The sequence below is a fragment of the Bombus bifarius genome, unplaced genomic scaffold (assembly GCF_011952205.1).
Source record: "Bombus bifarius isolate JDL3187 unplaced genomic scaffold, Bbif_JDL3187 scf7180000008199, whole genome shotgun sequence".
Taxonomy (NCBI): domain Eukaryota; kingdom Metazoa; phylum Arthropoda; class Insecta; order Hymenoptera; family Apidae; genus Bombus; species Bombus bifarius.
In genome coordinates this window covers 3,958,983-3,982,353 of record NW_022884505.1, presented here as the reverse complement: position 1 = coordinate 3,982,353, position 23,371 = coordinate 3,958,983, and the positions used below count along the sequence as shown (strand labels likewise).

The 23,371-nt window shown below is 39.9% G+C and overlaps 4 protein-coding genes across 14 annotated transcripts in view; 1 reads left to right on the top strand and 3 right to left on the bottom strand.

Moving 5' to 3' along the window:
• The window catches only part of LOC117210301 (gastrula zinc finger protein 5-1-like), a 24,064-nt gene extending 5,290 nt beyond the window's left edge, over positions 1-18,774 (bottom strand). Inside the window, exons 1-6 of one of the 7 annotated variants that reach the window (XM_033453200.1) lie at positions 16,627-17,177; positions 16,207-16,506; positions 11,025-11,333; positions 4,787-4,930; positions 3,496-3,656; positions 2,191-2,478 (exon numbers count right to left, since the gene is read on the bottom strand). In XM_033453200.1, the coding sequence (XP_033309091.1) occupies positions 2,191-2,478; positions 3,496-3,656; positions 4,787-4,930; positions 11,025-11,333 (902 nt within the window). In that variant the 5' untranslated portion in view covers positions 16,207-16,506; positions 16,627-17,177. Of the gene's footprint in view, positions 1-2,190; positions 2,479-3,495; positions 3,657-4,786; positions 4,931-11,024; positions 11,334-13,356; positions 13,385-16,206; positions 16,599-16,626; positions 17,179-18,264; positions 18,619-18,649 lie in introns of those variants that run through there. The other 6 variants (XM_033453197.1, XM_033453198.1, XM_033453199.1 and 3 more) reach the window with 6 other exon arrangements.
• LOC117210305 (phospholipid phosphatase 6) lies at positions 17,300-22,421 on the top strand. Of its 2 annotated transcripts, none has more exons than XM_033453211.1 (4): positions 17,300-17,770; positions 20,876-21,010; positions 21,120-21,219; positions 21,313-21,754. In XM_033453211.1, the coding sequence occupies exons 2-4, from the start codon at positions 20,900-20,902 to the stop codon at positions 21,705-21,707; spliced, it is 606 nt and encodes a 201-aa protein (XP_033309102.1). In that variant the 5' UTR covers positions 17,300-17,770; positions 20,876-20,899; the 3' UTR covers positions 21,708-21,754. The 2 variants fall into 2 exon arrangements, with proteins under 2 accessions (XP_033309102.1, XP_033309101.1); XM_033453210.1 differs by lacking the exon at positions 17,300-17,770 and adding an exon at positions 20,658-20,806 and having other exon boundaries at positions 21,313-22,421.
• Positions 19,108-20,646, bottom strand: LOC117210304. Its single transcript, XM_033453209.1, has 5 exons — positions 20,369-20,646; positions 20,191-20,315; positions 19,776-20,114; positions 19,424-19,691; positions 19,108-19,343 (listed from the first exon to the last, which is right to left on the bottom strand). The coding sequence occupies exons 1-5, from the start codon at positions 20,413-20,415 to the stop codon at positions 19,277-19,279; spliced, it is 846 nt and encodes a 281-aa protein (XP_033309100.1). The 5' UTR covers positions 20,416-20,646; the 3' UTR covers positions 19,108-19,276.
• The window catches only part of LOC117210303 (alpha-tubulin N-acetyltransferase-like), a 29,477-nt gene continuing 28,172 nt past the window's right edge, over positions 22,067-23,371 (bottom strand). For all 4 annotated transcript variants that reach the window (XM_033453205.1, XM_033453206.1, XM_033453207.1 and 1 more), the window contains exon 8: positions 22,067-23,371. In XM_033453205.1, the coding sequence (XP_033309096.1) occupies positions 23,089-23,371 (283 nt within the window). In that variant the 3' untranslated portion in view covers positions 22,067-23,088.

Below are 23,371 nucleotides of genomic sequence, written 5' to 3'. Positions count from 1 at the left end.
AAATTACACGGTGTCTTTTCAATAAATTTCGTTTCAATTCTATACTCCCAATTCTATGACATAGCCGATTCTATAAGTGTTAACTTGTTATAAATAATTAGCCTCCCTTTCATATCTGCGCATTCAAAGGTACAATAAGTCGGAACTACTTAGCTCGTCTGAAAGATAAGTTAAACGCAAACAAATTACACGGTGTCTTTTCAATAAATTTCGTTTCAATTCTATACTCCCAATTCTATGACACAGCCGATTCTATAAGTGTTAACTTGTTATAAATAATTAGCCTCCCTTTCGTATCTGCGCATTCAAAGGTACAATAAGTCGGAACTACTTAGCTCGTCTGAAAGACAAGTTAAACGCAAACAAATTACACGGTGTCTTTTCAATAAATTTCGTTTCAATTCTATACTCCCAATTCTGTGACATAGCCGGTTTTATAAGTGTTAACTTGTTATAAATAATTAGCCTCCCTTTCGTATCTGCGCATTCAAAGGTACAATAAGTCGGAACTACTTAGCTCGTCTGAAAGACAAGTTAAACGCAAACAAATTACACGGTGTCTTTTCAATAAATTTCGTTTCAATTCTATACTCCCAATTCTATGACACAGCCGATTCTATAAGTGTTAACTTGTTATAAATAATTAGCCTCCCTTTCATATCTGCGCATTCAAAGGTACAATAAGTCGGAACTACTTAGCTCGTCTGAAAGACAAGTTAAACGCAAACAAATTACACGGTGTCTTTTCAATAAATTTCGTTTCAATTCTATACTCCCAATTCTATGACATAGCCGATTCTATAAGTGTTAACTTGTTATAAATAATTAGCCTCCCTTTCATATCTGCGCATTCAAAGGTACAATAAGTCGGAACTACTTAGCTCGTCTGAAAGACAAGTTAAACGCAAACAAATTACACGGTGTCTTTTCAATAAATTTCGTTTCAATTCTATACTCCCAATTCTATGACATAGCCGATTCTATAAGTGTTAACTTGTTATAAATAATTAGCCTCCTTTTCATATCTGCGCATTCAAAGGTACAATAAGTCGGAACTACTTAGCTCGTCTGAAAGACAAGTTAAACGCAAACAAATTACACGGTGTCTTTTCAATAAATTTCGTTTCAATTCTACACTCCCAATTCTATGACATAGCCGATTCTATAAGTGTTAACTTGTTATAAATAATTAGCCATGTTACCGCGCCACGCCAGAAAAATTACTGAAAATTCTCAACGCGAGAATTGATCGTAATTTTAATAAATAATAAAAAAAAAAATTCTATACTCGACCTTTTCATATATACAGGGTGGTGGTTGGTAACTGATGGTACAAGCGAAAAGGGGGTGATTCTACGCGAGAAAAGAAGTCGAAAATATAGAATAAAAATTTTTTTTTTAATTTTTCCATCGAGACAACGATCTACAGTGAGATCCGTTGTAACGAGACGCGATAAAGTGCAGGCGTACCGAGCCGAAAATTCAAAGTCGATTTTCTCGAAAACAAAGCCTCGAACGAAAAATGTTCATTCTGTATTTTCGACTCCTTTTTTCGCGTAGAATCACCCCCTTTCCGCTCGTACCACCAGTTACCAACCGCCCTGTATATATGTACATACACGAAGACCTTCAACTTTATTTTTCACGCGAACGGAATTTTTGTAACTATTAAAAATCGAATAGCATAATTCACCTTAAGGATGGCGAAGCTAGATTCACGATACAGAGAAAACGATATTATACAGAACTATTTGTATCTTGCGCTGTTGTCGAATAGACATCGACCGATTCAATCAATCAATTTAATTAGACGTAGTACTTCTGCGATATAATTACACGGATACTTGTAAGAATTGCGTAATGTAATAAATATTTTGCTTACAGAAACTGAGAATTGAAAGCGTCGCAGCGTTACACGCAACATGTTGTTTTCGTTACGAGCCGATAAATTTACGTACGATAGAATGGACCGTTTAAATGGACGTATTTATCGTCTAAAATAATCAGAGAATTTCTCATTTCTGAAATACGTAGCGTCCACTCGTAATATCCTATTTAAACGTTTAACGTCGCAATAAGCATATCGTCCTGCCGTATAACATCCTACGGATCCTACGATTCTCTAATCACTTTGAACGATACGAAGAACAAGGAGATATAAGTAGAGTAATCGAAGCAAGCGCTAAGTACCTATACCTGACGCGTTGCAAAGCCAGTGTACGCTTCTTCCCTGTGGGCGTCATACCCTGTGCCACGTGTGCAGCTACATGAGTCTCCATCTCACATCTGCTGTTCGTGGTGAAGTCACAGCCCGAGGACGGACAACTTTTCGTTTCTCCGGTTTCCGCGCTGGGTACCGGTGGATGACAATCGACGATATGCTTTCGCAGAGCTGGCCTCGTTGGTGCCACCACGTCACAGGAACCACAGGAATAACCGCGATGCGCGTTGCTTACGTTCGGACTGCTACCTCGAGATCTGAAAGCCCATGGTGAATTTCAATTGCTTGGAATAATAGGGGCGAGTGTAAAATAAGAAGCGAGTAACAAGGTAACGGGAAAGCAGACTTAATATAATTATGAGACTGCGGATTTTTACGTAGCTACGGAAATATACAGGGTACAACGTAATGCGGAGAAATATATAAAATATCCAAAGTGAAGTTTCTTTCGTTATATTCGTAACGGTTTGAATTTGCAGAGAATATTCGCGGCGTAAAGATAATAACGGTAACAGCCAGAGCTACGGCGAGACAGAAACGGTAGAGAATAAAGTATTCGCAGATGAAATTGATAAAGTTGGCGTCGAAAGGAAATCCAAAGAAATTATTAATTTCTTCCTAAGGCTCCATAGAATTTCTAACGATCGGTATCAACTTTCTCTTTAAACTTCCACGTGAAATTCTTCGATTAAGTTTGCTATTCCAACGAGAGAAAGCAAAGAAAGGAATAAATCACGGTACAGGAAACTGGTGAAAAAACAAGGCCGCTCCACCCGAGGAGCACTACGGAATTAAAAAGATTCTTTCTTTTTTTTCTTTCTTTCTTTCTATTTTTTAAATTTCGTAATCGTTGTTCGCGGATCGGTCGTAACTCAACGCTGGTCAATATCCTTCAAAGCTGTTGATTTACGACGCCATTTATCTTTGAATTTTTGAAATATCAGAAACGCGCTCGCATTGTTGAGCAGGGAGGAAGATTCGCCCTCCGACTGGACAGATTCATTGGTCTCGTTTTATCGATTCCATGGCGTGTTAAATAAAAACCTTGCGCTCAAACATCTCGTTGCCTCGATGCGCGTACATACGTACAATACATATATATATAATTTCGTATCCCGGTCTCTCTCGCATCGTCTTATCCGACCTGAACCGTAGCAGGCAAGAATTTAAATGCTCGACTCGCATTAGGCGAGACGAGTTAAGCGCGTTACGGTGTAAAGTGTAAGACGATCTGGAGTTTGGCAAAAGTGGCTGATAACCAAAAGAACGCATACTTCTCGGTGTAAGACGAATGCTCGCTCTCGGAGTCGCTGTCAGACGGAATGTTGGGGATTTCCGTAGCTTCGAGAGCCGCGGTCGCTGCTGAGAGTCTTCCAAGCATGGCGGTATAAGCGCCGAGGACCCAGCCATTAAGAACCGGTGTAACCGTTCCATCCTGTTACGAAAGCAAATCTCTCCTTTACTTTTGTTCAGTCATGTAATCGCTCGCTAAATATATGTAATAACGTTGTAACGTGATAACGTAATGCTTTGGATAAAGATTCGAACGATAAGAGAAGAGCGGTTGTAGAAAACACTGCGAGCGCCAAAATCGAGAAACTTTGATCTTCTCGTTGGCAAATGTTTTACGCGTCAACGAGAGTGCTGTAGTATATAGTAGCGATAATGAAAAGCTAAATAATTTATCGATAACGCTAGAAGATGATGTCGCGCCATCGCTTCCATAGAGAGAAATACGAGTATCGATAGATTAATTGTTAATCGTTGTCAGTTGTTGTCGATTAATTATTTCTTTGCTTTCGAGCAAACGTTCTCTACGTCTACGAGCTGGCACATACAGGTTTTTCCACGGACACGCTTTTCCTTTTCGTACATTCCGACTGTATTAACGCGTAAGGTATCAATCGGCTACCAACACCGAATCGGTGGCATTGGATCATAGACAGTCTACAAGAATTTCATTTACCCCGTTCTCAAATACTTTAATTCGTGTTTTATATTTTACGCGTCCAACGTCATCGACGATATCGATGCTATAAAATACAGAATACATATACGTACGCGTAAAATATCAGAGACTATGTCTGATGTAAAATATATATGTAAAACACAGAATATACAGGGTGGTTGATGACTGGTGGTACGAGCGAAAAGGGGGTGATTCTACGCGAAAAAAGAAGTCGAAAATATAGAATACAAATTTTTCGTTCGAGGCTTTGTTTTCGAGAAAATCGACCTTGAATTTTCGCTCGGTACGCGCGCACTTCATCGCGTCTCGTTACAACGGATCTCACTGTAGATCGTTGTCTCGATGGAAAAATTAAAAAAAATTTTTTATTCTATATTTTCGACTTCTTTTTTCGCGTAGAATCACCCCCTTTCCGCTTGTACCACCAGTTACCCCAACCACCCTGTATAATATACGAAATATGTACGTATATAGAAATGAAAATTCGATATTGTAAATGTAAGTAACTCGACTGAGATTTAATTCGGTTTTGGGTAAATTAAAAAGGGTGGCTTGTACGTAGTATTTCTCAGATACGTATTTTCAAATAGACAAACCTTGTCGAAAGTCAGATAGGACATGGGATCGAGCAGCTTCGTGGATAAATTATTGTTGGCCGAGCGATGCGAGCTGTTCGTACTTCCGGTGTCGCTTTCGTCTCCAGCGTCTTCGTTGTCGTCATTTTCTTTCGGTACGCTGGTCTACAGGATCAAACAGAATCTTTATGTATTTGGCGTTATTTAGAAAGGAAACAAGAGCCGCGTGTTCCTAGCGCAAACTTTGTCTGTACCTTTGGAAAGTTTTCTGATTTTATGCTAACGATCCAAGTAGCTTAATCAACAGCTACGGAGTAACGGAAAGTCTTAGCGTTCGGAATAACGGAATAGCGAGAAGTCTTAGTGCTCGTGATAACGGTAATTGCAATGTTCGCGAAAATTGGAACGTGTTTCGAAGGAAAATGAAATTACACGAGAGGATGCTTAGCGAAAATACACAACGAAGGGGCAAGATTTCATTTCTCAAAGGAAAAACATAGTTTGTCTGAAGAGAAATTGGAATCTTTTGTTCGCGGTGTATTTCAAGTATCTGAACCACTAATGGGTCCTCTCTGCAAATTTAATGGCCTGACATCGAATCTAATTTGAAGCTTTGGAACAGAATAGAGAGCAGAATTAGATTATATTGCTCTTTCCTTTGCTTACCTACGTGCCTAATAATATTCCTAATTCTGAAACGTTACGAATCGTTCACCCGAAATATGTCTTAAGGTATTATACAGGGTGGTTGGTAACTGGTGGTACAAGAGGGAAGGGGGTGATTCTACGCGAAAAAGGAAGTCGAGAATGTAGAATAAAAATTTTAAAAATGAAAAGAATAACGTCTTCTTCGAATAACGTACATTTTCGACTTCCTTTTTCGCGTAGAATCACCCCCTTCCCGCTTGTACCACCAGTTACCAACCACCCTGTATATACTCACAATACGTCAAAGGGATAGAAAAGTTCCATACGTAAACATATTTTTCCCGAACCTCCTCTATTTATCTGTCTACAATACTCACAATTATATGCAACTATGGTTCTCAGCCGCGCGGACGTCATACGTTGCATCCAAATTCCAAACAAGAAGTATAAATCTTCGCCATTTACCTACCTCAAAGGTACATAACTTAACAAACAAACTCTCACCTCACTAAAGAAATAAAATAATCAAATTCGAAGATGGTATCTCACTGGGGTTAGCCATCCACGTGTTACTTACCAATTAAGTTAGAAAAATTTGCCAAATGTCCAGCTGGACAAATTGTAAAGTATAAATTAAATAATAAAAAGGAAAAAAAATTTACCTACCTATCTGATAACGCAAATCTTTCCTATCTACTTACGATACTGCAAATTCTATCTATGTGTGGCGGCACTCGACCACGCAACTTTCCAACGGCTTCGCGACACAAAGCGCTGTACCTTCAAAGCGTAAGACCTAATGTACCATTGATATCCCTACGGTTCCTTCGCCGAATATTCGCAAGAATGCATACGCGGCCATCGTCGCGGACTTCTAATAAACGCGTGCGTAGCGAGGATATTGTAACGTCAATTCACATCAGAGACCAGGCCACACACCACGGACAGGATGGCACCCAGATGTCTGCATATCCTTGGCGCGCACCCTCGATAGTCTTAAGTGCCCACCAGGGGCCTTGGCATTTTTATAGTTAAGGTCCTTCGGACCAAGCGAGTATTTCCTGTCTTAGATTTCCCTTTACGTTTATTGTCTACCACGTGTTAGCTTAGAAAGTTGGTTTTCTCCACATCTGGTATGTTCCGTTGGCAACTTTCTCGCGAGGGCGGCTAAAACCCTTCCTGGTCCACCAACCGTCCTATTATCCAATCGGAGACGGTGTCTACTGCCCTCGCTTCCTTAACCAAAATTGTCATCGACAAGTCCGATAGTCCCGTGTCCTTGGACACACCCATCCCTAGCTTTCCTCAGACACGGTATCGTTGGCAAAACTCACTTATTCTGTATCCTCAGAATAGTCGACGTATCTTTACCGGTCTCTATCCTTGTAACAGTCGCGTACTTAACGTATCGTTGTAACCAAGTCTTACATAACGTGGTTGGAGTGAATTGTGATTTATGCTAATTCAGTGTGTGTTACATTGTGATTGCTGAATTCACAATAAAGGTTGATTAAAACAAAGTTAATTGTTGTGTTACGACTCAACTATATTTTATTTCCACCAACCAACCCTAAAAATTACGTGACAATATCGAGGGACGACGAAGAAAAGAATCCGTTTGGTTTCGAACAAAAGATTCATTGTGCCCCGAGCTGCGAAGTGCCGAAGGTTTAGCGTCATAGCGAAGCAAACACAATTCGAGATACGTGATTATTAACTCTCGATTGTTAATCGTTGATCGTTAATCGTTGACTGTTGAGTAGTTTAATAAACCTTTCTTGTTGAACATCGGGAGAATTTCTTGCGGACTGTTGGAATACAACTGTTGGATATCAATCGCACGCAGATAAGGTAATTGATCGTACGGATTCTTCCCTTCGTTGCCCAGCGCCGTCCTCACTAGCGTGCGTTCGTGAGATGCACCACGGCGGCTAGCACGTGCATGCTCTTTCGAAAATTCGCCGGAAGAAGCGTGAGGATATGGATGGAACATTCTAGATGGGCACGTCGAGAAGCTACTAGAAGGTTCTGTGTCACATGTGACGCCACGCGGACACCCACACAGGTCACACTCATTACTGCATAGAGAGTGGGGCTGTAAACCTTTTCAAGGGCCATGGGTCACTAAGCCAGTCAGTCTGTGAATAACTAGCCAACTGTCTACATTCCAGAACGCACATTTATAATTCTTGTAATAATTGTTTAATAAATATCACATTATATTATTTCAACGCAAACATTGTGTCTTCCACAGATTATTAATCTTAATTCCAAGATAAAATTCTAACACGGACACCTTCACCAACCGCCTCATATTATTCTAAACGCTACTTGAAATTTCGAAGCCCTACACGTACCATATCTGCCGTACAACCAAATTTCAACAAAATATAATCCATCGATTATCGTTGAACGAACACAGCTATGGTATAAGACACAACTATGGAATAAAAGTAAAGCAACAAAATAGAAACTTCGCCGTCACCTACATCGATACCTGTTTATGGTATCGTAGTATCAAGGAGGAGGAGCCTGTGGGGGGTATCGGGCGAATTATAAACAAGGGGTCGCGGAACACGTGCGTGGTGGGGCTGTGACAAAAGGTACGAGACTAAGACAAAGGACAAGAGGTTGCTAAGGGACAAAAACGAATTAACAGTCGGTGTGAGTCGAGAAGCCAGAGAGTGTGCCAGAGAGTATTGTTAGTGTCACACGCTCAAGAAGACCAGTAATTAACTCAGAAACAGTAATTGGCATAGGCTAAACATCCTGCATGCCACAGTCATCGAAACAATGACCAAATAGTAACGGAATGCGTCTCTGATATACACCTGTAACATCAACCACATCTGGATCCACATCAGAGACCAGAGGTCGCACACCGAGGGCAGGATGGCAACCGAATGTCTACACATCCTTGCTACGAATCCTCGATATTCTCAAGGACCCACCATAAATCTTGGCATTTTCATGGTTAAGATCCTTCAGACCAAAAACAAGCATCTTCTATTTCGAGTGTTCTTTACATTTTTGTCTACTACCGGAAGATACGGGAAAGTTAGTTTTCTCACGTTCGGTATCTTCCGTTAGCAACTTTCTCTCAAGGACGGTTAGCACCCTTCCTCACCCAGCAACCTAGAAAATCAGCCAATTGACGGCGAAGTCTATTTCCCTCGCTCTCCTAATGAAAACTTGTCCTTAACAAATCGGCTCTTTTCGTGTCCTTAGACCCACCCATCGCTAGCCACAACATCGTCACTAAACTATACCGATTTTCCATCTTCCCAACAGTTAACGTCTCTTCACCGGGTTTCTATCCTTAGATCAGTCGCCTACTTAATTTATACGAAGTTGTTAGAGTAAAGCGTAATTTACACGTGTCGATTCAGTGTATACTCAATTGTGACTATCAAGCGCATAATGAAGTGTAATAAAAAGAAAGTTAATAATCGTGTTTCGGCTCAACCTTCTTGCTTCTTTATAATCTGAATTGTGACTTGAGATTTTACGTGACACACCAGACGACAACCCCTCCAGAGGGACTAAATCTCAGTAAAAGAAACCCTCCAAAATAAGCGCTCGTCCCAGTCTCTCGTAACACTTTCAATCATTCTGTTGTAACATTCTGAACCGTCACTCTGTTGGATTCGCATAATAAATTCTATTATCGTATACAAAGTTCAATTTCTTCACCTTATTCGTGAAACGTTCGAACTACGACGCGAGATCACCGATGGTTGGTTTCTTCGTTTCTTGTGTCTCCTACGTGACACCAGCGTTGTCGAGAGAGCGTTGGATCCGTGGCGACGAGAGTTGCAAATGAACTATCTAGTTGTCTTAATTATAATACGTTATTGTGATTAGTTGGCGTTAAACAACCATCGTTTCCTGTTTAATCTACATCTGTTTAATCCATTTATCGTAAATAAACTAATTGTAGTATAAGATCCTACGGTATTACAACTTACGTCCATCGTTTCGAACCTCACACGATACGACACCTACCGCGTACCGAACTTTCGAAGAAATATAAATGTTACGAAACAATACATCGCGACCTTAAGATACCTACAGTTAAAGAAGAAATATCGAAATTCAGTAACAGATATAATATAAGAATTAACAACAACCAAAACCCATTAGTTACTCAATTACAAAGTAAATTACTCGACACGACGGGTCAGATCCGCAGACTAAAAAGACATTACCCTTTAGATCGAAGCATTAGATTCAACTAGAACCAAACATACTGTAAACTCTTATAATGCAAGTTACGGTACCACGCCAAAATAATTTACTTATAATTCTTGTCAAAGTGGTCACCACTTCTAAGAAAACTCTACGTCTGATCTTTTTACTTTTCTCAAGCACCGAAGCAGACGATACAGACGATAGACTGGGACGAAGGCAGACCATAGACGGTAGACAGGCGACGATGGTGTAACGTCGATTCACATCGGAGACCAGGTCACACACCGCGGACAGGATGGCGCCCAGATGTCTGCACATCCTTGGCGCGTACCCTCGATAGTCCTAAGTACCCACCGGGGGTCTTGGAATTTTCATAGTTAAGGTCCTTCGGACCGAGCGAGTATCTCTTGTCTTAAGTTTCCTTTTACGTTTATCGTTTACTATGGGTTAACACGGAAAGTTAGTTTCTCCTCGCGTCTGGTATGTTCCGTTAGCGACTTTCTCACGAGGACGGCTAAAACCCTTCCTGGTCCACCAACCGTCTTATTATCCAATCGGAGACGGTGTCTACTGTCCTCGCTTCCCTAATCAAAATTGCCATCGACAAATCCGATAGTCCCGTGTCCTTGGACACACCCATCCCTAGCTTTCCTCAGACACAGTATCGTTGGTAAAACTCACTTATTCTGTATCCTTAGAATAGTCGACGTATCTATACCGGTCTCTACCCTTATAAGTCGCGTACTTAACGTATTGTTGTAACTAAGTCTTACATAACGTGGTTGGAGTGAATTGTGATTTATGTTAATTCAGTGTGTGTTACATTGTGATTGCTGAATTCATAACAAAGTTTAATTAAAACAAAATTAATAGTTGTGTTACGACTCAGCTATTTTATTTCATCAACCAACCCTTAAATTTACGTGACAGTATCGTCGGTAAAACTCACTTATTCTGTATCCTCAGAATAGTCAACGTATCTATACCGGTCTCTACCCTTGTAATAGTCGCGTACTTAACGTATCGTTGTAACTAAGTCTTACATAACGTGGTTGGAGTGAATTGTGATTTATGTTAATTCAGTGTGTGTTACATTGTGATTGCTGAATTCATAATAAAGTTCAATTAAAACAAAATTAATAGTTGTGTTACGACTCAACTATTTTTATTTTATCTCCCAACCCTCAACGCGACGATGGACTTTCAGTTATAGGGTAACACCGCTAGCGTGCGGATCGGCACCAGCTCAAATTATATTCCTACTAGTACTTACACTTCTGTATTAAAATACATTTTCTACTTTACAATTTATCCACGCGTTTCTCTGTTCATACATCTAACAACCTCAACGATTCTCAATAAGAGTCGATCGTAAAAAGTCTACCAAATAAAAAGAAAGAATTATAATCCTAAATTATACCTGATTATCGTTCTCGTCGGCTCGATCGGTGTTCCCTTCGTCGTCGTCCTGTTTCTCTTCCTTCTCCTCGTTCTCCTCCACGACTCGTTCACCGTCCCTTTTCGTCACCAATTCCATAGGTCCGTAGGGCGGCCCGGCAGAGGTCAACGGCAACGGCACCATGTCCGGTCGGTGGAGTCCGCTCAGGGCGAACGCGGCCCTCGGCAGCAACTGTGTCGCGCTTGATGGTAGAATCGGGTGCCTTCGGGCGAGACGCGGGTCACCCCAAAGTTCACCCGCGGCGTGAAAACTCCAGATCCCATATTCCATCTGCAAGCACCGATTATTAACGCGTTAACCGGTGCGACCGATTTCTCCAGCACCTTGGTATTTATCGCCACGAGACAAATAGGTCCAGCGATCCTCGATCATTTTATTCGACGTTACGTGGCAACCGCATGGCGAAGGAACAGCGGACTCGCGAAAGCGTTCGAACACTCGTCACACAAATCTATTTATCGATGTATGGCACGCGCGTTATACGAACATTTTCGTTGGACGACGTTGGTTCACGAAGATCGCCACTGTGACACTAAAATATCGGAAGAAATCGGGCAACGCGGGTAGAAGTCGCAAGACGATTGTTGCAAACGTACGCTTGGCGAACGCGTAGCACGCAAACGGTGTTCTTGATCAAACGTGTAACTAACGCTGAAGATAGACTCGCTAAATAACGTGGCTTATCGATATGGCGAACAGTGAACTAAACTCCAGCATCGTGGTATTTGTACTATTCTTACGAAGCGTGTATTTCCAATAAATATCTTTCTACGGTGTGTCTTTAGAAATATCTCCTCTGTTCTCTTACGTTTCTAAATTTCTATCAAACTTGATTTATCGAAACGTAATCCCGATCGTCGCGTCTCGTTACGGAGCTAATGAGATTCCGAAATCTTTTACGCGCTTAAGAAGCTTGTAAAGGTATCGCGATACTTTCGCGAGCCGCTTTGTACGCCCCGTATCGCGGCGTACTTGTTAACCAGATCAACGAACACTTGGCCACGGTATCCTACTTTTGCCCCGCAACCTCTTCGGTATCGTGATACCAAATCGAGGTACAAAGGATTTTAAATAACACCACGAATCGGTTGATTCGATCACGCTGGATAGACTATTTTGAAACTTCCGCCGATAGTCGATTAAGGGGAGTTTGAAATAGACACGGATAATGGAAAAGACGATATTCATTTTTGTTTGCTTCCCGCTACCTATGCACACTGTCTATGCAACGTTCTCGCTAGTCGAAATCAGAGCCGGCTGAACGATAGATGACATTACCCGAAATAGAATCAGATTCTTTAATAAAATATAAAGTCTTGCGGTGGCTCGATAATTTAGGCATCGTTCGAAAGACTAGGAGAAGCTTTTAAAGAGCAGAGAAGAGAGAAATATCCCAAGGACGAAATTTATTTGAACTCGTCGGAACAATCGACCGTATAAATTTCTCGGTTAACCGAATCTCGATGTATAAATCGTGGTGATTAGAAATCGAAAAGCAGAGGAAAGCGAATTTTTGAAATTTGTTTCGAAATTTCCTATCGTTTGTACGTCATCTTCTCGTAATGGACGAACTCAAGGACGTAAGTAATTTGTTTTCCGAGAATCGAATATTAATGACGCGCTTACGCAGGTGAGAGATTCAGGTAGAAGACGGAGTTGATCGATTTAACTTCCCAGAGGCTCGCGCACTAATAGAAATTTACAGTCAAAGTACTCGATTGCTTACGAGTAGAACATTTTTCATGTACGCGATTCTACGTATCGCGTGTAACGTTTTCAAATTTCATTTCTTCTCTAACGAGATAAGACTGTCGAGATTACGTCGCTGGCCCTCGAAACAAATCCGCAAACCTTTACGGAAGATATTCATTGTGAACGTATATTTAATTGAAAAAAAAAAACGTATAGTATGCATTGTGAATGCCACCTTAAAGATATACAGGGTGGTTGGTAACTGATGGTACAAGCTGAAAGGGGGTGATTCTACGCGAAAAAAGAAGTCGAAAATATAGAATAAAAATTTTTTTTTCATTTTTCCATCGAGACAGCGATCTACAATGAGATCCGTACGTATAACGCACAGCGCGCGTACCGAGCGAAAATTCAAAGTCGATTTTCTCGAAAACAAAGCCTCGAACGAAAAATGTTTATTCTACGTTTTCGACTTCTTTTTTCGCGTAGAATCACCCCCTTTCCGCTTGTACCACCAGTTACCAACCACCCTGTATAATAAATGTGGCAGACAGTGGAGAACTATTAACGCAATGGATGGAATCGATTAATCGAAACGTACCAAATATCCTACAACTGCTACGTAAAATTCTAGATTCGTGTGAAACGTTATCGCGCGAGAGAAATTTGAAAAACTTTCGTATTACGTATAGACGCAGCGAACTCGTGAAAGATTTTTGGAAACGAGTTTACTCGAACGATTTCGCCGGCTGATGTACACGTTTGATCGATCCGATGTATCGTGTTGGCAACCGAGTGATTGCGGGTTTTGTCATTACCATCTAATGCCAAAATCCGCAGTCACTTAGTTGCCAACCGAATATCTACCAGAAGACGGTTTATCGAAATACTCTTCGCAGCGTAATTATAAGGTAAGAAATTCGCGAAAGACAAGTAAAAGAGAACCGTGGAACGGAGAAGAACGAGAGCAAAAGGAGAGAGAAATAGAGACAACACAGGAAGATATCGATAGCCGATGGGAACAACTCGAAGCTACGCACAATGGTATCGTAATTATCGCGCGCATATTAATACGTTTGCTTTCGCGTGTCGTGCCTTCCACGTGATGCTTAATAAATTAACGAAGATAATATTCATCCGCGGAGGGAACGAGCTTTTGAACGAATCGGGACAAAGTGGAGTGTGGGGATTACGATAAATTTTCGTAATGAGATACGCGGAAACGCTTGCAATTTCAGAATTCGTCTGTGAAACGGGACAAGCATCAAAGTTAAAGATGAAATTGCGTTCGACCGTGCGCAACGTGAAAATTCAGCTGAAAAAAATATGAAAAATCACCAAACGAAAACGAAAGATCCTGCCGGTTTGAAACCGTTGCTACGTGTTTCTTTGATTTCGTTTACGATTAATCGTCGAGCGGAATTGTTCATCGCGCGATGTTTAACTTGCTATTTATCCGCGTAGTCCGTCTTTAATTTTTATCTGAAAATGTCTGAAAAAAAAAGAAAAGAAAAACGAAAGAACGACGGAGGAAAAGAGAAGAAAAGGTAAACGAAACGAACTCGAGCATAGGAGTTTGAATGGGATAGCCTGAAGCGCGCCACTTAATTGCAGCGCATTTTGTAATGTTTAATAAATAGATCCGGCGATGGACGAGTTCAAAACTCATTATTTGCGAAAGTTGGTGCACGCGTTCGTCGCTACGCGGAAACCGTGCAGGGGAAACAGTAATCATTTTAATGACCGTTCCGGTTAAAAAATTTCCAAAACAACCGGCGGACTTCTGATTACGTCGGTGCTTCGTCTATCCGCTCTCGTCGTTCGTCCGTCGAGCGAATTCGCGTAAAAATAACGCGACAAATATCTCCGTTAATAAGTCGATCGATCGGCTCCTCTCTCGCACTCGGATATGCCAGCAAGACGATTTTATACGTTCGAATTAATAATTGCTCGCTGACATCGAACGTAACATAACGAAACACGGAACGTGTAATGGGGTGGTGAACGGTATTTTGAAGATACGAGAAGGAAGGAAGAATTAAAGAAATAACGTTGAAAATATCCTTTGCAGATGGGGTTATTTGTTAAACAATTTATCGATTCGCCGTGCGCGCGTCAGGCTGCTTCGACGAACGTAACGAACGTAGCGAAACGAGGAAATATATTATTTGTCGCCGTCATTTGCGGTATTCTGCGCATTATCTCATAAATCAAGTAGTAATAATGCAAACAAATATTTTATTCAGCCAACATCTATTGAATTTCCGCTTCTTTTCACGGATAATGTTTCCAGAATAATTTTCCAACCGGAATCGCGTCACACGACTGACATAAATACGAATTCCGCGACAAAAGAGGAGAATTAAAAAGTTGTATTGTTATTCGAAACGATCGTACGCGAGATTCTTGAATAGTTAACGCGATAGTATTGTAGGCTTTTCCGACGTAATTTGCTGGAACGAGCGCGTTAGTTTGCAGCGTAAAATGACGACACCATGATGGTCCACGTGAAATTGGTCGGATTTAAAAGCAAAGAGAATCTCGACGAATAAACTGGAAAACGTGGTGAAGAATAATAATAATAATAATTATTATTATTATTATTTCGGTTAACAAATTTTTGCCACGGAGAGTATTTAATAAAGACGCGAGACGAATTAAGCAAATAAATTCGAGTGGAAAGCTGTCTCGTCGGAAATATTCAAAGAATTTGATTGGAAAAATATTTGGCAACGCAAAGTACGATACTGCGATCTTGTGTATCGCGACATTAAGTCGTGGAAATCGGTGTAACTTCTCCGAACGGTAGATCTACACTGCGCGTACCGAACGACTGAAATTGCGTTTCAGTTAGAAAAAGAAGTCCTTTACGATCGGCTCGCCCGATCTACGCTACCATTTACGCAACAGCAAAACAAAACGAGAAGCTCGAAGATAAAACTTTGTTAAATAGCAACTAAACTGGAACAGAATCCTAGCGAGAAACGCGGAGACATCGGGACGCTAAGTAAAAATCGTTAATATCGAAAATCAAAAACATCGCCATCGTTTCGAACGTTAGTGTCAATTGCTAATATCGATCGTGTCATAAAAATAATACACATCATGCAAATGTAACTTTTAGCATAACATCGATCTTACACTAATAACGAGTAGAAAAAGAAAAGGAGAAACGAGAAACAAACAAGAACAAACAACATATAACAATAACAATAATAATAATAATAATAAGACGAAGAAGAAGAAGAAGAAGAAACAATTGTCCAAACGAAGGAGAAAAGACGATTTTGCCGAGTCTCGAGCAAACAAGCTGATTAAACTGACAAGGAAACGAATGAACATCCTGGAAGCTACGCGTGTATATACGGAATATCCAAGATCGAGCAACGGGTAAAAACAAAAATTTGAAAAAAGATCAACCAACGAAGCATAATGAAAGATTCCTTCTTACGGATGCCCGTCCGGTGGCCTACCGCGATTCAGGCCGATCGTCATTACGGTAAATCATCGCCCGGGCACGCTTCACCCCGAGCTTTTCTATTACTATGTGTACGAAGAAGCACAGCCGATCCTTGGAGGTTTACCGGTCGACCGGAAGTTACGCAGTACCGGCGGTACACGAGTGTAACGTGCACGCGGACTCTCCCTCACGAGGCACGGACGGGGTACGGAGAAATACGTCCGGATACGTGCTGCCGCAGAACGAACTCGCGAGATTCCTGACCATTGGACCGACCCTCGTGCATGCATACTTTAGCATAACGTTCTCTATACAATATCCAGAAAGAGGGACGAGGGAGGGAACGAGAGGGAAAGAGAACGGGAGTGGGACGAAGGGAGAAGCCAAAGAGATAGAGAGAGACATACGTACAGAGCTACCCCGATCTCCCTCCCCCTGCCTCTCTTCTTCGTCGTCCTACCTCTCGTTGACCCCTTCCCATTGCCCTCGCGAATCGATTTGTTATTGTTTTTGTGTCTGCGGTCGTCGCGGCGAGCGGAGCGAGCGGGATGTATATCGGTGGGTGGCAAGCCCGGCGACCAACGCCAAGTGGGTGGGAAGGGAGGGCGGGGGCAGAGTCGGTGTGGGTGCCAGTCGCGCTCTCGCTGCTTCAAAGCGATGCTTTTCGGCCCGACAGAGAGGCGACCAGGAAGGGCGAAACGTGCGCGCGGGGGTGGCTGCTACCAGCCTGGACAGCGGGGAAAGGGAAGGCCGCGGTAAGAGAGCACTTTCGAAGCTCGAAAGAGATGGACGAATAGATACACGCAGCTGACCAGTGGTGTAGCTCGAGTACGTGCTCCGTTTTCCATTCCCTTTGGCCAACTCTTTTACGTATGGTAGTAGTATACCAGGGAATACGACCGTGTACCTCGAATCGTCCAATAAACAGATACCAGATACACGAATAGTATATCGCGTAGCTTTTCTCTTTTACATGTACAACTATTATCCGGTCCTTTTTTCTACATATATCGGTTACGAATGAATGTCACATCGGCTGATATCGGCTGTCTCGCCAAGATGTATCTTACGACGAATGGAAACGATTCTCTCGCGGCAAAGAGAGAAATCTCGCAGCTGGCTACGCCACTGGTTCTACCGACTGAAAAGAGTGAGAGAAAATGGGTGGGCAAGGATGGAAGCTGGCACAGTGATGAGAGAACAGGAGGGGAGGGGCAGCAAATACGGGGAGAAGGCGGGTGGACGGAAGAAACGACAGGGCGAGAGGGAGGAACCGCGAGGGTTAAGCAGAGAGGGGGTTAATGCTGGTTCTCGCGGAGCAGAGGGAGACAGCAGGGGGAGGGAAATGGATCGGATTGCGTGGTCGGCACGAGGCTGGTTAGTATGAGTGCAACGGGATAAAAGAGAGAGCAAAAGTAAGAGGGCAAGAGATAGAAATGCGGTTAGGGATGGAAGCGCGCGTGTGTGGGTGGAAAAGAGGAGACGAGAGGAGAGCCAAGAAGGCTTACGTCGGAGTGAGAGAAGGATACGTGAGAGAGAGTGAGAAAGTTTCGAGGTAAGACTTCGAGGGATACGAGCTTGACTTGACAGGTGACAACCGATCGGACCACTGACGTCACAGATCACTCGCTCGGCCGTGTACGCTACACGCACAAACACGATTTATCGCAGCACACATACACGCACATAGGAGAGAGAGAAAACGAGAGAGCGCGCGCGCGTTCGACGTGTCGTGCATCACGCCGTGTTACTTCCGTTCCGTGCACAGAGTACGTCATACGTAAGCTTTCCACGCCGCGAGAAAAAAAGTACCGCGCGCGAGAGGGAGAGAGAGAGAGAGAGAGAGAAAGAAAGAGAGAGAGGGAGAGAGAAAGAGAGAGAGAAAGAAAAAAAAACTGTCATGGGATAGACAGAGACAGATGGGAAACTAGAAAAAAAAATAACGGTGCGATAAAGATAGGGGTGAAACGGAACGAGGGAAAAAAGAACGAGGTAAAGGGAGACGAAATTTTTCACCGGAAGTAAGTAGTAAGTATTTACGATGCTAACCGGCCGATAGCCCCGCGCGACGCCTCTATCTGGTTACCATTACACTCGGATGTATGAAATGCGCCAGCAGCATACACCATCCCCCCACAATAGCCCTATTTATGATTGGGCAAAATTGCTTTCCATGCGCAGAATAAAATCGCGCGCGGGCGAGGAAAAATCCGCGGGGGTTGGATGCACGCGAGTTACGCGACCTGCGCCGCGCTCCTTCCATCGCGATGTCTTCGAATTCTTCAACGAGGACGTCTCGCCGCTGTATACGAGTCCCTTCGATTCATCATTCACGCGTGAATGATCTTTGTTCTTTTGATTTTCTTTATGACATCGACTCGCAAAATTTGGGAAAAATTAAATATGGCGAGAGGTCGCGGTCATGCGTACTTACACGCGCCTCCAGCCCCATCTTCTAGCTCGCCAATCAGCGAATGTGAGCTGATTTCAAAGAAATTCCGTCTGCAGCGCTATCCTCGTTTAAGGGTGTATCGTGTATCGAGAAATTTTATAAAGATAGGTACCCTTAATTACGCCGGAAAGAATTGTAGTTTTTCTTCCCGTGTTACCCCGTCATCTCCTTCGTGCTTCATGTAGATCAAATACAATCGACGTTGTAGCGTAATTATAGTGATGTTAATTTAATTATTTTTATTAATTTCCAAAGTATGGCGACATTTGCTTCAATAATATATATATTATCATATATATATATATATATATATATATATATGATAATATATATATATTCTTCAGAAAGTGGAATCATCGAATTTCTGTAAAAAATTGATGAATATTTTTATTTTCTTTGCATATAAAAATAATATCCAAAATTTAAATAGAATTCTGATTTAATCCATATTGTAAATATATAATCGTGATAATTAGCAACCCTTCTCTTATAAATCTTATAAATATTACAAATATTACAATAAATATTACAATTCTCAAATATATGAAATATTTTAAATGATCTAATATCGCAGCATTACGTATGATTTAGTACCTATCAATTTTGGCTCTACATTAAGGTCAAGGATGCAGATTTCAATGTAAGAGCTTGCAACTCGTAAAGTTCTTTTTCTAATCTGTAAGAACAGCGATATTACGTCAGTGATTGTACTATACAAAATAATTATCAAAGAGCAGAGAATTTGTTATTTTATACCTTCTTTGATGATCTTTAATATTATTTAAAGTACGCACAAACTGCTTAATCCCCTCATTAACGCTTTGATATGATTCAATTTTTGTTCCAATTAAATCTACGATAGACTTTAAACTCTCTGAACACGATTTCAAGGCTTGTTTTGTTTCTTCCCACTCCTCGGGTGTCTCAGGAAGAACTATATTATCACAACGAAGTATATCCAGAGGTTTTAGAAGATTATGTAACTGCGATAGAATTTTCTCTAATAGTTTATTCTCTTCTCCTCCTGTAATCATAACAAGTTTAATTATTTAAAAACATGTAGGTAATTCAGTGACACGCGAAAAGATGGTATTTAGGTAATATTTACTAGTGCAATTATTCACATCTAGAATTTGAGAATCAATTTCATTTTGTATCTCGGTTAAATTTATTATATCTCTTTCTCTAGTTTTTAATTTAAACAATTTCTCTTCGTTGTGATCATATTCCTTGGCTATCGTGGCCAGCTGAGATAAAAACAATTTCTCCTTTTCTTCTGTTTTCTTTTTTAGAATTATTTCTGTCATAATCTTTTGTAAATACTGATCGTAAAGGAGTTTCAACTCCATGTCGTTGCATTCTGAATCCATTATTTTTGTTCCATCTGCCATTGATTGCATAGAAGATATCGAGGTACGATCCAATGCAATTTTCTTTTTTGGGAAACCTAGATGGTACGATTGGTTTAGTATCTTAACTTTGTAGAACTTTAACGTAACAGGAAGTCAAAGTAAAATTTTTACTCTGTTGCGAAGCAAAATCAGATGGGGCCATTGTTGCCCTATGGTGTGAACTACCTGCACGAACATTTGTTATGTGATCCACTGTATTCTTTTTTACTGATTCTGGTGTAGAAGTCTTTTGTACCCTAAAAATATATAAAAGATTACTACTCGAGAAAAAGTAGTGTTTTGTGTTTACCTCCTAAGTCGTTTCAGTTTTGGTGTTTCCGCCTGATCTTTCTGCATTTTTTTATTAGCGATTCAGTTAATTCAATCCTTATTCTGTTAATCTAGAACTTTTAATTGATAGGACGTATGTCGCGACAGTGCTGATAATCTCTTATATGCACAAAGCTTGAAGAAATTTCAAGTTAAGGTTTTACGTCATATCGGAAAGTACAACAAAGTCGCCAAATTGTCAGTTTGAAATTGTTCGAATTTTTTCCAACGCTGGTGCTGCCATCTTTGCATATCTAATTCCTGAAAATGTTCAGAATGAAATTCAGAAGTTCGTGGACAAAACGACTTCTAATTCAGAAATTCCGAATCTGAGTCTGTGGTTTGACGATATCAGTGATTTGTTAATAATTATTTTAGATCTACTTTTTTAATCTGTAATATACGTACCATGGAGAAGGTATTTTTTTTTTAATAATATTTCATAATATTAAATAATAAAATATATTTATTTTTTAAACGCTTTCAGCATCCTAAACGAGAAATTCCATCAATGTTAAATAAAATACTAGACCGTGATGTCCAGTTAACAAGAAGTGTTGTTAAATGTGTAGAAAATTTGCCACTAATGAGAAAGTTAAGAATGCATTACAAGATGTTAGAGGTACGTTTTTACTTTGGTGCAAGATACGAAAAATATAACAAAAGTATTATATAAAACATCAGATTTCTTTGTACATGAGTTTCTAACTTTAATTGTGTTATTTGCGTAGATATCTTGCCACGCAGTACCCTGGATAACATCGATACTTGCATTTATTTGGATTCTTAATAATAAAAATTTGTATCAAATGCAAGTCAATTTGTTAATGGGTAAGAACAAATATCAAGATATATATATTGAATATTTAGGAAAGAAAACAATTTTCAATATCGACATTACTGGTATTATTATTATGTTTTTAGCTTTAATACTGGACATTATCGTTATTGCCATATTGAAAGCATATATAAGAAGAAGAAGACCAGCAGTTAACGACGATCCTTTTTCACTAGGACCTGATAAGTATTCATTCCCATCGGGTCATGCTTCTCGGTCGGTACTTATTTTTTATTTCTTTAAATATCTATGGCCCGTGTCTGATATTTGTCTCCTATCGATATCAATATGGATCTTTGCTGTAATTCTGTCTAGACTTTTAATGAGAAGGCATTATATTCTTGATATTTCTGCAGGAATTTTTCTAGGTTATATCGAAGGAATGCTTGTAAGCATTTTATATTTAGAATCTGAAACTTGTTCCAATTTAATATATTGGATAACCGACGAGAAACTAGATGGTGCAGAATATGATATTTAAAATTGATTCACTTTTTTAATATAATATTAAGCAGTGATAGAAGATTATGTCGATCATTGTTATCTTTTATAATATTTATGTTATGCGTTTGATTAATCATTTGCAACAAAGAAAGATATTGAAATATATGATATTTCTTTATATTCATTTTTAAATTAGATAAGTTGATATTGAAAATATTAAAGTAAAGGTAATTGTCAGATAGAGTGCTCTTTTTGTTATATCGTTATTATCAAGACTGTTTATGTAAGCACTGTTAATTATTTTTATGAGATAAGATATGAAATGGTTCTTAATTATATAATGATATATGCTTTAAATTATGAATTTATGGAAGATGTTTATACCAAATAATGCAATCATATTTATATACTTTTATTTTCTTATCACATAATATATTTTTATCGACAACAATTTCAGGTTCCACCTTGTCCTAGCAATATCGTAGATTTTTACGAATCTGATAATAGAAAATACAAAGGTTGTAGAGCATAATCAATAAATATATTTTGTAATAAACGTCTTTGTTCCAATAAATGTTGAACTCGACGAGATTGAAAAGGAATAATAAAAGATTCCTTTAGAGTTCAGTATATAATGTAAAAACAAGGGGAATGATAAGTTTATTGTACAAATCACGTATCGCTACATTTGTAATATATGAAAAATGTCTTGTACCATTTTCATCTACGTATAAAATTACAAGCCAGCCTATATGTATGTATATATGCAATCTACACGTTATGAACGTCAGTCGTGTACTACGATATTAATCTGGTTTCCTACAATAACTTACTAACAATTTCAATATTATCATCGTTTCAGTCAATTGAAACATATCGATTAGATATTCATTTTCAGCATAGGTATTCTGTTATTATACTGGTATTCGAGTTCAAATTAAAAACGCATAAAGATTTCCAATATCTTTTTCAATAGAATGCTAAACCTAATTAGAGCTCGAAAAAGTGCGAAAAATCATCAGCATTTAGATTTTATTTTTTTGGAGCTATAACTTTTATAATTTCTCCTCATGTTTCAAGTTATTAGTCATAGTAAACTAAGTATTGAAAAGTTTCTGCGTCTTTTATTCAAAGTGCAATCCCACGATATATGTATAAATTAACGATAGCCAATGATAATCTGTTAATTGTTCTCACAGAAAGTAAAAACAATTGATTTTATCAATTATAGTACACGTTTTTCGCCTTGTCATATAAACTAATACATAACGTTCACCTCAATTACCACAGCTGCCCAATTTTCATCAAGCTTATTATTAATTATCTTTCCTCCGATACTTTATTATCAGAGGTAAAGCGTTCTTAATTTTGTCGCACATGCAGATGATATAATTCTAATATTGTTCCATTGTTTTCGTTTACCATAAAGGAGAATGATAAAATTTTAAATCTAATCGAGTATGTTGATTGGGACCAGCTACTTCTTGGCTACACGAGGGTGATGGTTTCATATTTTTTTCGGTTTTCTCTGTCTCTCGTAAAATGGTAGCTAAAGGAGTCGGTTGATAGTCTGGTAAAGCAGGTGTTGGTACTGTTGACAATTCGCTTGTACGTTGCTTCTGTTCTTCTTCCGAATAAAGGCTCAACGATCGTGGTCGTTCCGGTTTCAGTTGAGTCGCAGCCGGCGTGCTCGGTTTTTCA

Coding starts and splice junctions, on each gene's coding strand:
- LOC117210304 (XM_033453209.1), bottom strand. CDS start 20,415: ATGCAGAAAGATCAGGCGGAAACACCAAAACTGAAACGACTTAGGAG. Junction 20,316..20,368: donor AAACTGAAACGACTTAGGAG/GTAAACACAAAA, acceptor ATATATTTTTAG/GGTACAAAAGACTTCTACAC. Junction 20,115..20,190: donor TGATTTTGCTTCGCAACAGA/GTAAAAATTTTA, acceptor CGTACCATCTAG/GTTTCCCAAAAAAGAAAATT.
- LOC117210305 (XM_033453210.1), top strand. Junction 21,011..21,119: donor TGCATTACAAGATGTTAGAG/GTACGTTTTTAC, acceptor TTATTTGCGTAG/ATATCTTGCCACGCAGTACC. Junction 21,220..21,312: donor GCAAGTCAATTTGTTAATGG/GTAAGAACAAAT, acceptor TTATGTTTTTAG/CTTTAATACTGGACATTATC.